The sequence below is a fragment of the Pholcus phalangioides genome, unplaced genomic scaffold, assembly GCF_987345545.1.
Source record: "Pholcus phalangioides strain wild (caught in Gottingen) unplaced genomic scaffold, Ppha-v1.0 ptg000039l_1, whole genome shotgun sequence".
Lineage (NCBI taxonomy): Eukaryota > Metazoa > Arthropoda > Arachnida > Araneae > Pholcidae > Pholcus > Pholcus phalangioides.
Window position 1 is genome coordinate 1,668,470 of NW_028301625.1, and position 15,571 is coordinate 1,684,040.

General features: G+C 34.7%; 1 protein-coding gene across 1 annotated transcript in view; it reads right to left on the reverse strand.

The window, feature by feature from the left end:
• Window positions 1-15,571, reverse strand: part of HDAC11 (Histone deacetylase 11) — an 80,057-nt gene that overhangs the window by 21,206 nt on the left and 43,280 nt on the right. Inside the window, exon 7 of the mRNA XM_089254043.1 lies at window positions 4,257-4,353. Coding sequence (XP_089110169.1) covers window positions 4,257-4,353 — 97 coding nt within the window. The remainder of the gene's footprint in view (window positions 1-4,256; window positions 4,354-15,571) is intronic.

Sequence of the window (15,571 nt, forward strand, 5' to 3'; positions counted from 1 at the left end):
GAAATCGATAGAGTTCATGAATACAATTACCTAGGAATAATAATACAAGATGACCTAAAATGGAACTCACAATGTGAAAAAATAATAAATTAATTAAAAACACATGCCGCCACCATTGTATATAGATTAAAAAACACAATCTACAATAACTTTCTGAACGATTTATTTTATGCTTGGATATACTCAATAGTAACATGGAATCACTGCTTGGGGAGGTACTTTTCAAACAAATATACAAAAACTAGATAATATACATAATAAAATAAGATACCGAATAATAAACACTACAGCAAAAAATTATGTAACAGAATGTTACAAACTAACTGTAAGATAAAACTATATTTATAGACTAATAAAATTGTCATTCTTAAAAATTAAATAGTTAGAAACAAAACAAAATAGAACCTCTTCTAGATTGAATAACTTATACCAAGTGCCGAAAAAAAATAAAACATTGTTCCAAAAAAGTTACAGATATAACTGTCCCAAAAATAATGAACCTATACCATGCAATTAATCATACAAATAATAACATATTTATATTCTCAATAAACACTATTCTAGAATTCATACTGCAACAATAATAGATCATAAAACAACACAATTAAAATAATTCATTCTAAAAAATGTAATCAACTTGAAAGTACATGTGAATATTTGATAGTAAGTGAATTCTGTGTACGTCAACTGACTGTTGTATGTTTATATATATATATGTTTTCTTTGTTCAGTTTAAAAATATATATGACTTTACAAAATATTAACCAATTAGTACTGTAACAAGGCTGTTGCATAATCCAATTAACTCTTTAATTTAATTTATATTGACCCACTGGAAGGACTTTGTCCCTTGGGGTTACAGAGTATCTGTTATCATAATGTCATTTTTTGTGGAGTTTTATTTTTTGTGTTTTTCTCAGTTGTTTTGATTGCATGTTTTATGTGTTGTGTTCAGTCCAATAATAATAAATTTTCTCATGGAATATATCAAAAATAATAATAATAGTATTCACATTTTTTTCACAAACTTCACCCATATATATAGGCGGGCAAAATTACAACATTACATCCCAATATTTTACATTTTTATCAATATGTTCATAATTTTTTCAATTTTCCCAATTCTCCATGGCATTTATCAACTTTGGAACGAAACTGACCAGAAGCTACAACAGGCAAATTACCCAACAGGGTGGCTAGAAAAAAATAAAGTAAAAATATAACAAAATAAAAATCAATATGAAAAACAGAAATAGCCAGCACAAGCTTTTTCTATAGAGCTCAAAAGCTGACTGTCGTGAAATGGAGGAATAATAAAACTCCATAAACAGCGCAAAAATCATTTCAGAAGCAAAGGTTGACTGGGCACTTGTCAAACTCACAAATAAAAAGGCAATAAAGATGTTCATTAAGCAGCTAACAGAAGTTGAGACTCGTAAAGAAGCAAAATTTGGAAGAGAAATCGCTTCTGCATTTACCTTTCAATGACCTAACATTGAAGAAAAAAGTATGATTAGAAGTGAAGTTCTGCCCAGGGTTGTTTGGTTTAAACCTTTGTTTTAACCAAGTGGTTTTTTTCAAAAAATCAAATAAAAGTGGCCTAAATACCATTTTTTCCTTGAAAAATATCTTATTGGTTCATTTATTAGTCAAAATTTTTCATTTTTGCCACATTTTATATTCTTGGGGTACATGCTGATGGTATATTTTTAAATGGCATAAGATGGTATAAGTGATTTTTTTCAAAAAGTCTCATAAAAGTGGCCTGAATATATATATTTTTTTCATATAAAGTATCTTAGTTAATTAAAGTGATATACATAAGCCAAAACTTCTAATTCTTACCACATTTTCTAACTTTTGACTGCATTCTGGTGCTCTATCTTTAGCAAATTCATGTGAATAAGGATTACATCACACATCTAAATGTAGTGGTGTATTATATCCCAGGTTTCTTTTTCCCTCACAAAGAAGCAGCAACAGTAGTGACACCATCATGCTAGGGGCAGGTGGTCCTATAATCTAATAGACACCAGCTGTCCCTAAAGGACAAAGACTAGTGTACTAGTAGTTAAATTACCTTAGACATTTTCATTTTCTTTTCCATAAGAAGTAGCACATCTCCTACTGTATAACTCCCAGTCTTAATATTCAATAGTTGTTTTTTTTTAATACTTTCATGGTTAAGCCCATTTGATCAAGGGTTCTGGATAATAGTAACAGATTTAGGAAAAAATAATCAGCTATATTTAGGGTGACTATAATTGAAGCTTTGATTCCAAAACTATACAATAAGTACTGGTCAGAATGACTTGAAAATTTGCATGGATACTCCTGAAGCAATGGAAATTTCTTTGAAAAAGAAAAAAGTGCAAGTAGTGCAAAATGTGCAAGTAGATGATGCTGTACTTGGCCAGCAGTACAATCTATTTTGTGCAACCACATCATTTCGGCACTTCCACAGCATCAGTGTGTGGATAGAACAACCTCTGTCAAGATGCACATTGTAATACCAGCAAAGCAACTGCTGAAGACCCATTTTGACAATAACAGGATGACACGTGGCCGGCCATCAGTTCACCTGACCTTAACCCTTGCAACTTCTGGCTGTGGGGGTACCTCAAAATGTTATGAACAGTGGTTGGATTGCAAACTTTGGTGAATTGCAAGCTCCAGCGCATCCCCTATATGTTAGAAGTTCCCCAGGGATATTAATGCGGGGCGCGTTTGGTTTAATAAAGGTGAATTGCAGGCGCATCCACATCATGACCGTGGTATACTCTGATCTGTTGTTGAACAAGAATTTTTGTGCTTTCACCTCATAGCCAGAACAACAGGCACAAATACCTTTTTAAAATTTTAAACATTTCTTGAGTAAGTTGTAGTTATTTATTCAATTACTTAGTTTTTTTGTGATGTTTCCATGAATTATAAAATCGTGCTACGCTATAATTAAGTTATCATTTTGCCATGACTGGCTATCGTCTCCATTCTGCAAGCAAATTTCCCACGTGTTGGATGATGTCATAATTTTTTACATTTTTAAATAAAATTTCATTTTTTCCCCTTTACCAAATAAAATTCCATTTCTTCAGGAATATTCATGTCAATTTTCAAGTCATTCTGACAATTGTTCTTTTTTTCTTTTTTTTTTACAGTGTTTTGAAATCAGAACCTTAGTTATAATCACCCTGTATATTGTATATCATTGCTAATTAATCTGAATTATTTATGCTCCATTAAATACATTATATTCACCTAATTTTTATTATAGTTTTTGCAAAATAGTTTCCTAATTAAGCATACTGAAAATAACTGGAGAAAACATCTTTATATTATATATGATTAATAACAACATTAAAAGAATTTTCAAACACAAAGTAATTCATTGAGTTAAGCAAAAAATAATTAAATTGCAAAAGTTTGTTTTTGTTAATTAATCAATAAATATTTCTTACATTTTAATATGGGAAATGTTAATTACATTAATAAACATTTCATTTTAATTAATGAAATTTTTAATTAAAGAAGTTTGAATGATTTTTCAGAAATTTTATTGTTTTCAATGTTAATACTACTTAAAACAAAAAAACGGTTTGAACCAAAAAAACCCTGTTTTTTGGGGTTTTTTTACCAACCCTGGTTCTGCCATTTCCATCACCTCCCAAGTTTTTGTGAATTCTGGGGAAATTCAAATTTTTATTATTATTTGTATCATATAATGTCAGCTAATGCTTGGGGGGGGGGGGGAAGGAAGGAATTATTACACTGAGTTTTCTACATAGTAAGGCTGTTAAATTGTTAAATAAGAAGTTAAGACTTCGTATACAAAAATAAAATATTTAAGCTTTTTATTATGGTTGAATGAATATTTTCTCTTTTTTCCACTTATTCATTTATGATCCTCATTTTGTGAATGATTTTGAAGCATAATCAGCCATAGGTTCAACTTTCCCTACCCATTGAGGCAAGTGGAGCACATAGCCAACCAAAACAAAAAAATTAATCTTGAAAAAGGGGAGGCTGTAGAAAATATGTTTAAAACATTAGCCCTAAAAAAGCATGATTTTATAAACCTGTTGCCATATTTTTTAAGAATTTTTATTGACTTCTTCAACGCAGGGGCTAAACTGAATTTGTATTAATGATATTAGCTGTTCCACTTACTCTGTGTACTTATATAAATCAATATTTCTAATGATAATCATAATACAGTATACTAGTTGTAGAAAAAACTAGATGCAAATATAACTCACCTTTCGCATAATTATCATTAGGATATATATTGCGATTGTAAGCATCAAGAACATACACCCTCTCGTCAAAAAGGAAATCTCGCTCATGCCCATTTCCCTGAGGAAAAAAAGGTTACCAAATTAATGTTATCAAATGGTTTGCTATCAATATTTAAGACAACCATAAATATTTTTATGGGCATTGTATTATATTTTATCATGTATATATAGTCTTTAGTTTTTGCCATTGCATTTTTAATTGGGTTGCTGTATTTTAGAAATATATGACATCCATATTTGTTATGGGCATCTTTTTCTCAGCCACCTTGTTGGGCATTTTGCCTGTTGCGGCTTTGTATTTGTATGAATGAATGATTCTGATTAGCAAAGAATATTTTTAGTCATATTATGCCCTCTGGTGGATTAATAGAGATAGAACCTACAGTTTAAAGCAGTGTCTCTCACAATGAGCAATATCGACCCCTGGGGGAGCGATGGAATGGCCGGGGGTGATAGAAGGTGTGGGTTGAGTTGAGTGGGAGGGGGGTGATGAGAGAGAAAAAAATTTAAGAAGGGAGCAATATTGAACAAAAACCTTGAGAAACTATGGTTTAGAGTGGTGAAGGGCAAACTGTGACCCGCTTAGAGGTTCTATCTGCCCCGCTGCTCTAAAAACGTTTACCCATCTCTGGTTTAAAGCATACTATAAAGATGCTCTAACTATGAATTTCAAACCTGATCTGAATAGATGCAGGTGCACTAACCAAATATGGATGCAAGAAAGAAAATACTTCTCATTTCTAAAATACAGAGTGCAACAGATAATTTAGAGCAATTAAATTTACTCCATTTGAACTTGTTTCTTTCTGGCATCAGATTATCCATTGCAGATTTCAATCTTTATACATTCTTATGATTTCTGATTAACAAAGAATATTTTTTGTCACACTTACTGTATGCCTTCTGGTGCATTGAATGAGATAGAACCTATAGTTTAGAGCAGTGGTTCTCAACCTGGGTATCCTTGTGATCCTGGGATATTTCTAGGGGTGGGCATGGTTGAAAATCAAGTGGAAGGGGAGTCATGGCAGGTGGTTGAGGGGGAAGCCACAGAGAACTACGGAAAAAATTTCAGATGTAAAGAAAGCTTTGAAGTGAAATGTGGTAAGAAAAAGTGTGACTACTAACAAAAATACTAGCAGAACTAGGCTTATCTTAACAAGTGGCCCAAGGGTCTCATGTGCATGATGGGGGGGGGGGGGCTACATGACGAGATCTAGTGCAATGATTTTGGAGATTCAGTATGTGAAAGAAAATGTTAGCTTTCACTTCCAGCCAGAATATGAGGCCTCCCAGAACATCACTTTATATGGGGGGCCATGGTGTTGAAATGGCCCTGCATAGAACCAGGACAAGAGAAAAGGCAATTACTGAACTATTGCGCCCTAACTCTGGGGATAGACCTTACTTATAAGATTTGTGTTCTCTATAAATTTACTCAATCAATTCAATAAGCAGAAAAGAACTCATTCCTGGATGTTGGAAAGGAGTCCCTGGTAAATATGGGGGGGGGGGGGGCAGTAGGAGGAAAAAATGTAGTCCAAAAGAGGGGGACAAGTAATCTGAGATACTCGTATGTTGAATCAGTTTTCTGCATATAAAATAACGGAAATCCAAATGATCAGTTTCACGACCATTCCCCTCACACCAGTGATGATCCTTTTCAAATTAAAAGTGTGGGTTGATTTATTTATATTTTTTCCCCCAGCCACCTTGTTGGGCAGTTTGCCTGTTGTGGCTTCTGATTTTGTATTTGTATTACACTTTTACTTATTTTAAATTAAAGGCTCAAGTATTTCCAGAATGTATACAGAAGATCAAGGGTCTTCAGTTCAGAATTCCCATTCTTTTTAACACCCAACGAGAAAGAGTGAGACAGTCTTTCATAGGCTTATACTATGAATGCCACTTTTGTAGTCAGTGAAATTTAATGAATCAGCCAAAATCAAACAAGAGCCCCTAAACTATTGAAGGGTTTCATGAATGCACATATGCATACCATATAATTTCCAATTCTGTCTTTCATTAAAATAGTAAGGAGCCCCAAAAAGTGCTTGATTCTGGCTTCTTAACTCATTAAAATGACCTTGCCTAAAGTGAGAGAAAGTGAACCATCAGATTTTTAGTTGTGATCATGTAACGCTCGATAGACGAGGTGAATACACAGAGCCTCATGTAGACTAATGCTCATATGAGAGTCTTTGGTATAATATGTAAGACCAATGGTAGGATCAGTATACCACCAAACTAGCATAGTTATAACAACATAAATACATACACAACACATTCCGGCATGTACCAATTCGTTAGAAATTTCCCAGAGGAATGTTTGTAAGGTGTGTGTGTGGTTAAGTAGTAGTAGTCTTTGGGTTTCATACTACTCACATTGAGAGAAATATCTCCTCCATAAGTCAAAATATGTTACAAAAAATTTAAAATTTTTGTCGTCTTACCAGACATTGCTCATATATCAAGTCAAAATTTGTTTTAAATTTTTACTTCTCTTGCAAGTCACACATAAACCGAAGTTCCACAAAACTTCATTCAAACTTGTTTCTTTCTGGCATCAGCCTAGACTACCCATACCAAATGTCACATCTTTATACAGCTGACACTCATAAATTATAATGACTGCCATCAGCCAGCAGAAAATGGTCCTTATATTGAAAGTTTAAAAAAAATTAGCTTAAGATAATTTCATATTTGAATGGAATAAAAATTATTAATTATTATTTCATTTTGTTACAATGTAAGCAATTGCTATGAAAATGTATCAGGTTAGAAAATAATGATAAAATTGTAATACCACAATTAATTTCATGCACACATTTATGTACATGCAATTAAAGGTGTAAGAGCACCATGTTGTGCTTCTTTCAGACAACCATGTCAAACAAATGTAAAACTCAGAAAGTGCTGATTTTCAGCATTGAAATCATAATTCATTTATCTGTAAATTCTCGCCCCTCCCCTATGTCTGAAGAAAAACCATTCATTATGAATACCTATTGGACGACAAGCTCTTATGTTGTGGCCAAAACCTTTCATATTCTGAGGAACCTCTGAACATAAGAAATGGAAAAGTCAGTCATGCAACAGTAAGTTGTGAAAGAGAGCAATAGGCCTACAATGATACAATTATCCACTTCTCTCATTGTTAGAAAAATTGATAGCAGTATTACACAGGAAAAAAACTTCACATTAGGTTCACTACACATACACACACATTCCAAGATGTAGCAATTTGTTAGAAGCTCTGCGGAAGAATATGGACAAGGTGCATGTATGGTTTAGTAATAGTAGTCATACACAGCTATTTATCAGACATCCCATTTTTTCTCTTGCTCCTACAAACCTATACTGAATTTAACAATATCAAAGGTCAATTCTTGTTCATTACTTTGCAAAAAAGGATGCAGTGGGGTGGAGACAAGTGCAGTTGTACTATTAGATTAAACAATCTTTGCAGATCATTATATGGGATGAATAGGAAAACAGTTGGGACTAATCCTATTGGTCATTATATATAGAAACTGTTACAATAATTCACAGTCATTATAACGAACATCGATTGTATATATCGTATTATTAAGAATGGTGAAAAAATCAGGGGAAATAAGCTTTTTGAATATTAGAGTCTGGTCCATTCCAATTATGCCAGGAAAACAGGTTGAATGAGGATCACAGAATAAATTCAAAAGACTAATATCAATTAATATTGAGAACTACATAAATAAGAATAAAATAATTGTTTCTACTGCAGCAAATGTATTTCACGCAGGAATTTGATAACAATAATGAAAATTTAGCATTTACTTATTTCTCTAATTTAATTACTGTCAACCTAATACAAAATTCAGATACTACAATGATGGTTCACTTATGCGTTAGTGCAAGGGAACAAGAAAAAAAGATGCATAAGTAAGAGAGGCATATATAAGTGAATAACATTTCATTTACCCATATCATTGACCAGGAGTGCTTATAAGTGAGAGAAACATATAAATGAAAGGGTGTATAAGTGAGAGATCACTGTATATGCTTCACATTTTTTTGCACATTTTCAGAGATTGAAGAAATATGCTGTCAATTTTTTATATTACAACATCATGTTTTGCAGAGCAAGTCTCAAAATTTATCACTTTAGTTATTCTAAGTTTAAACACGTGATCAAGGATTAAAAAAGTAAAAGCAAACATATATTTCCACAAAAGCAGACGTATGTTTCCATTTAACTCATCTAATCTACAGACGAATATCTAACATTTTTTATTAAGATTTGTGGTAGCAAAATAAACAATAAGTTTGAACTACCTTAATGCAGTACTAAAAACCTTCTTGTCTTTTCTTGAAATTTTTACATGAGTGTAGACTTATGTTTCACTTACATTTTGCTCCTGTTTTCTACCCTACATCTTTTGAAGAACATGCTTTGGGAGTTTCTAACACCTTATCCTCATCGTTGCAAAATATATCTACCATTCCACATACATCAGTTGGAACTGTTGTAACTAGATCATTTTTAACTATATCCTCTTCGTCTGTGATGCTCCCAGGTTCATCAGCAGGTAACTGCCATATATCTATGTCCTCTAATTCCAAATCTGAAAGACTTTCTAAATATCCTAGAGCTGCTTCTTATGTGAGCTATGTTTTTGACATGGTTACACACAGCTGAACATAACAAGGCTATCTACAATTGCCAATCTTGGTTTGACTAGTCTGCGGTTTGCAAAAAACATGAATTTCTAAGAATGCAAGAATTAAAAAATATTTTCCCAATTTAAACAATCCACCTCAGAAAGCACTTTCCTCTGTGTCATATTAACAAGAATTCACCCCAATACACATGTCGAATGATGACAACACCCGGTGATTCGAACGGGAAAATTGAAGCACGTTAGATACCACTAGAATTCTGCTCTCTTGAAAGGCCAATGTTCCATAAATGGAACATGCATTTTTGAATGTACAAAGCTTTTATATGTGTAACAGTACAAACAAATTAACTGATTTACTTTGTTTGATATATTAAGTTGTAGAAACACATAAAATAATTTTTAATTTACAGTAAAACTTTGATTAATCGTTACTTATTTAACCGTCAGTTTCTGTTATCCGTAATCGTCTAAAAAAATATAGGAAAAACAGTCCCAAGTTTTAAGGCCTGAAAAGATCGGATCACTGCTATGGTCTGTGCAAATGCCACCGGCAATCGTAGATTGCTTCTGCTTGTAATTGATTGGTAAATCTAAAAAACCATGTGCTTTCAAAAATTTAAGTATGAATGCATTGCCTGTGAACTATTATACCCAATAAAGAGCTTGGATGGAACCAAACAATTTTCAAAATGGTTCCAAAACGTTTTCGTGCCTCAAGTTAGAGCTCATATGGCTGAAAAGCAATTGCTTTAGGAAGCACTGTTGTTAATAAACAATGCCCCAACACACCCTTCTTGTAAACTCAAAAGTGATGATATCAAAATAACATGCCTCTTTCTCCAAGCGAATACAACTCCACTTATCCAGCTTATAGACCAGGGCATAATTAAAAATACAAAGTGACGTTACAGAAAAGCTATCGAAGGATTGCTTTCATCTGATGATGCAAGAATAAAAAATATGACTGTCAAAAAATTTTGGAAGAGATACAACATGAAAGATGCTATTTTCAATGTCGCCACTGCTTAGGCTGGCCTTATATTGAAATCTATATTGATCATTTTGTGTGTGTAAAATTAAATACAATGTGTATATATTAATCACTTTTAAATGATTTTATTTTCATTTTCTTCCCAAGCTCGCAGTGAAACTATGTTACTGTACTGTATTGAAAGATTTCTGTTATCTGTCACAGCCCTGGTCCGGACGGTGATGGTTAATAGAAGTTTTACGGTACTTCAAAATTGAAATTTTTACAAACTTTAATCAAAATGGAGAAAAATGTCAAATTACAAAATTCTGTCAAAAAAAAAGTTTATATTAACCTGAAGTTTCCAAATTTATTTCAAAAATACTTTGAATTCTCCTCTATATGCAATAAAAAACCAGAAATGTTTGAATCAATTTTTATCTGATATTTTCGCAAATAAAAACTATGTTCCATTTATGGAACATTGGCTATTAAACAGTTAGGCCTGGTGTGAATGTGCAGAGTGTATAAGATTTTTTTATAATCTTTCCTTTGAAAAAAATTCTAGGTGAAATTTAACTAATATGGTTTTTCTTCTAGATGAGTACCAATTGATACACGTTACCACTACAGGAAGATAACAAACAACAAAATTATCTGGTAGAGTGAACTATGTATTAGGGTGGAACGAAAAAGGGTGTTTTTTCACTTTTTTTACAAAATGATGGTGCCTTAGTATTCAAAAGATGCCTTTCAATGTTTTAAGGAGTTGAACCAAAATCCAGGAAAATATTTTAATATCTTGAGGTTCCTCACGGACCCTAAAGGTCAAGCAAAAAGACTTTTCTAAGTACACATTATAAAAAATCTTTTTAAACATAAACGAAGTTGATTTTTAAAAAGCATTCTCTAAAAAAAAGAAAAACACTTAATTTAAAAGTTATTCACTACATGAGGCAAAACTGAATATTTATATAAAAACCCAGAGAAATACTCACAAAAGTTAAGATTTCCATATATATTGTATGTATAACTGACAAGCATATTTGCAGCTGTCATGGAGGTTGAAAGGAGAATTTTTCAAGCACTCCGAATATAGTGATTGATAGAGGGAGATGAAAATAAACCGTTATTTTTTGAGGGGGAGGGGGACAAAACTATAACCATGTTCCAAATTTAAAAAAGAACATAGATTGACGATATAGGTGTCACACACACAGGAGAATGCTTCTATTGCTTCCTCAGTGTTATCACACTGTTATTACATTTCACTTTTTTGCAAAATAGTCCGCTTTTTTTCTCAAACGATGGAAGAGTACTCCTTGATTTTATTCTGGCTTGAATGTGAAGCCTTCACGACTCTCGGTTGTTGATAGACCAAGAGATGCTTCAGTTAAAAGTCGTACGCACTGTTCAACTGCTTGTGTGTGACACGGAAAATTCGGTATAGATGAAAAAGCAGGTTCAGATCATTTTTGTGGGTCCATTTCCTGATTTTTTATAATAGGTGGTTCAGTCACTTGCACTTTTTTGATCCCATGCACATAGTTCCAAATAGTGCTTAGCAGAAAAGTTTATTTTCGGAACATGGAATGTGTATGGATTTCTGCTTCTGATAATCCTTCATTTCTAATTTTTAAAATTTTCTTGATTCCCAGTTTTTTGTAAATGAGATTCTCATCTGAGAGTAATGAGAGCAATGAATTCTCTGGGTGGACGTAGAAGTTTTTTTCTCCCATCACCCGCAACACAATCTAACCCATAGGATCCCATGTTATACCCGTAGCTTCTACCGCCCCCCTCAGGGAGGCGTTAACGCCCACGTTGGGAATTACTAATCTACACTGCTCAAAACAATTAGGGGAGCACATGGTTTTAACAAAATTACGCAAAGATGTATACAGATAAGTAACATAAAATGAATCATCCATAATTTAAAGCCTAGCAGGAAACGGAAGAAGAAAACTTCATATGCAAATCAAAGTTCATGACGTCAAAAACCAGAAAAAGGAGATAAGGGCAGAAATCGGGATGTTGCAGAAACGTCTGTTTTACTGCCGTAACTGTGAAATTCGATTGCGCAGTATTTTTTTTTTTAGACAAGGTGACTTGAGGATGTCTCAACAACGTGATTTACCGGAATCCATGGCATGGCGTGTTATAGGCAGACTGGAATCCGGGCAAACACAACGTAGTGTCGCGGACGCTGTTGGAGTTGCCAGAAGTGTTGTTGCAAGGCTGTGGAATCGATTCCAAGAAACAGGAAATGTTAGACGTCGACCAGGGCAAGGTCGGCCACGCGCCACTACAGCAACTGATGACCGGTATATACGGTTAACAGCCCGTCGAAACAGAACAGAGAATGCTACGCAGCTGCAAAGTCAGTTGCTCTTGGCAACAGGACGAAGGGTGTCCAGCCAAACAGTACGTAATCGGCTTCATGAGGGAGGGCTCTATGCACGTAGGCCAATGGTCTGCATTCCGTTGACCCCACGCCACCGTGCGGCCCGAAGAAGATGTGCTGCTGAACATCGAGATTGGGAGCAACATGATTGGAGCCAAGTGCTGTTTACTGACGAGTCCCGATTCAGTCTGGAGTGTGACACCCGACGTGTTGTGGTATGGAGGGACAGGGGCAGTCGAAATAACCCCGCATTCGTTCGTGAAAGGTCACAATACAGACGAGCTGGTTGGATGGTATGGGGTGGAATCAGCATAGGCGGACGTACGGACCTGCATATCATTCGGAATGGCACTTTGACGGCCTGAAGGTATGCAGACGAGATACTGTGACCTCATGCCATCCCTTACGCTGGAGCCATTGGAGATTCCTTTGTTTTCCAGGATGATAATGCCCGACTGCGCAGAGCTCGTCTGGTGGAGAACATGCTTGAAGCTGAAACAATACAGAGTATGGAATGGCCAGCGTGCTCTCCTGACCTGAATCCAATCGAGCATGTTTGGGACATGCTCGGGCGACGCATTGCTGCGCGACCAAGGCCGCCTGTCACTGTCCGAGACTTGCAGATTGCACTTCTTGAGGAGTGGAATAGTATTCCCCAAAGTCTGATCGATAACCTCATCGCATCCATGGCAAACAGGTGTGCAGCAGTCTTAGCTGTTCGAGGAGACCACACACCCTATTAAAACTCATGCATCATGTCTAAACAGTACTTTTTTTATCGTTTACATGTAACCAAATTGTTGCCCTAAATCATCTTTTCATGTTGTTTTCATGTACTTTTCAAAGGATTAAAGCTTAATTCCAAATTTTTTGATGTCTTTTTTCTGTATTGCGCATTGATACGCGTGTACTATCCATTGTATGCTAATACGTGGCTGTCTCGCACAGTTTTCTTCACTTTTTTGCTTGCTCCCCTAATTGTTTTGAGCAGTGTAGATGCTTCACAAGATGCCTTAGAGGTAACTCATTAAAGTGAAAAAGACAAATAAGTCATTGCAAGGGATGGCCTATTTTTTTCTCTATTAATTTGATAACACCATTTTTATAACCAATATTGGTAACAGTTCCGTCGCATCCGATCGCCATCAATTCCTTCGTATCAAAATCTTGCTTCAAAAAGTCTAGAATTTATGACTTTATATCCCTTGCTCTACTGCTTCTTGGAGTTGTTCAAAAGCAAATGAAGTACTTGCTTTGGCACCGATTGATGGACCAGCTTCAGTACTAGTAGATGGAAATGCTAACTTCAACGGTAAACTGTGTTTTGGCTCATATAGATCACTTTCCTCAGAATCGTTGGATATACATGAATTTTCAGTGGTTGATGAACTAGTTTCCGCCGTTTCTTTTTGAGATTACTTCAAATGGGATACCATTTTCATTTTCCTTTGTTCATTGCTTTTCAATTTCTTCGTTGTTAGGACATCTACTCGACCAATGGCCATCTTGCATGTACTTCTTTGATATTGCAAGAAATCTTGCTCTAAATTTGGGACCTTTCTCAACTTGTCACACTTAAAGTCTTCAAAATCACATTTGCATGCTGCAATGTCGAACAATTTCCCTGCTTCGCACTGAAAAGATTTCAAGTTCAACTTAAAAGTTTGAAAATCTTTCCTTGCTTTCATATTTTTCTGAAGATTCTTGTATTTACAGTAAAAGTCCGAAAATTTTGCATATCCATTGGTTAGAAACCGTAGGAATTGAAGCAGTTTTCCAAATATTTTCTATCTTTGACACGATAATTTCAAGAATGTCTGCAATAGCTGGATCTTTTCTTGATTGTTGTGCCTTCATATTGCGTTGAGTCAGCAAATAAGAAAGCATAACATCGCCATAGGTGGGCAAGACCCGAGAATCCCACTCCTTAGGGGATTTCCTAAAATGTCACAACAATAAAAGCTTCTGCTCATCATTTTGACTGCTATACACCCTCTCAGTTAAGGGGTAAGATTGCAAATGAATACTGAAAACAAGGGGTAAACATCCAGGTCACTGAATGAATCACGTGTTCAGGGGAATAGGAAAGCCTCCTCCGCGGTGTCATGTTACAGAATTCTACACGTGCGTAAAACTTTAGGGGCAATGAGGAACCTCAAGAAGTTTGAATTTTGGGGAAAAAAATTACAAATGGCATTTCCTCACATAAAGGCATATTTTAAATTCTATTACAATGGCAATTTCGAAAAAAAAAAAATTTCATTCCACCCTACTATGTATACCTCAAATTTGTTGCTCATATATAGTTTATATCTCTCTACTGAGAGTCTATACATTGATATATTATTATACATTGATATATTATTACACATTGATATATTAAGTGGGAAACAAAGTTCTTGCCAGAAATTTATTGTTTGGGAAACAAGGATACAGAAAAAAGTCAAGAAATTTCTTTTTTGAAGAAAGCCATAGAAGATTTTATTCCACAATGATCCTATCAGACAGACAATATGCCCTTCTTGTGTGTCAGTGTGTGAACGTCTGGTGACCTTTTTTGCCCTCCCACCAGGCAATTTCCAGCTGAATTGTCGAGGGGAATGTCCATAGTATAAATAGTATTCTACAGTTCTGGCACTTACAGTGGACTCTCCTAAGATGCAATTTATTGTGGTTGCAGCCCTGAAAGCACTAATTTTGGATTTTTCAGGGGAACCAAATGATGTAACAAATTTTAGATTTTTCAACATCCCATATTATACCTAAAAGTTGCAAACACCAAGCAAAATTTTGCATACTACTAGAACACACTTTCAGGTTTCTAAAACAATATAGTTACTGCAGTTCATCTGGTGCTACCTACCATTTCTGTTAAGAACTTTGTTCCCACCTAATAGAAGACATCACACATATATATATATGCATTATACTCTGAGACAGTGGCATAGCCAAGCTTTTGTCAGAGGGGGAGCAAAATGGATTTATCATCTTTTTTCCAAGATGATAAATCCATTTGGAAAAAATGTTGTTGTGGAGGGATTTTTCATTATATAGTGTCTCGTAATTGCTTTTTGACTGTCTTGATTGATCTTAAAAATTTAAATAATATTTTAGCATATATTGTATCCTTATACAAATACCAACTCCAAGGCCGGATATATGCTAATTAGGCAAGCCTTGAAGACAACAGCTTTCTGAATGGTTTGAGGAAGTTCATTTCGGTGGCTATTTTGGTGATATT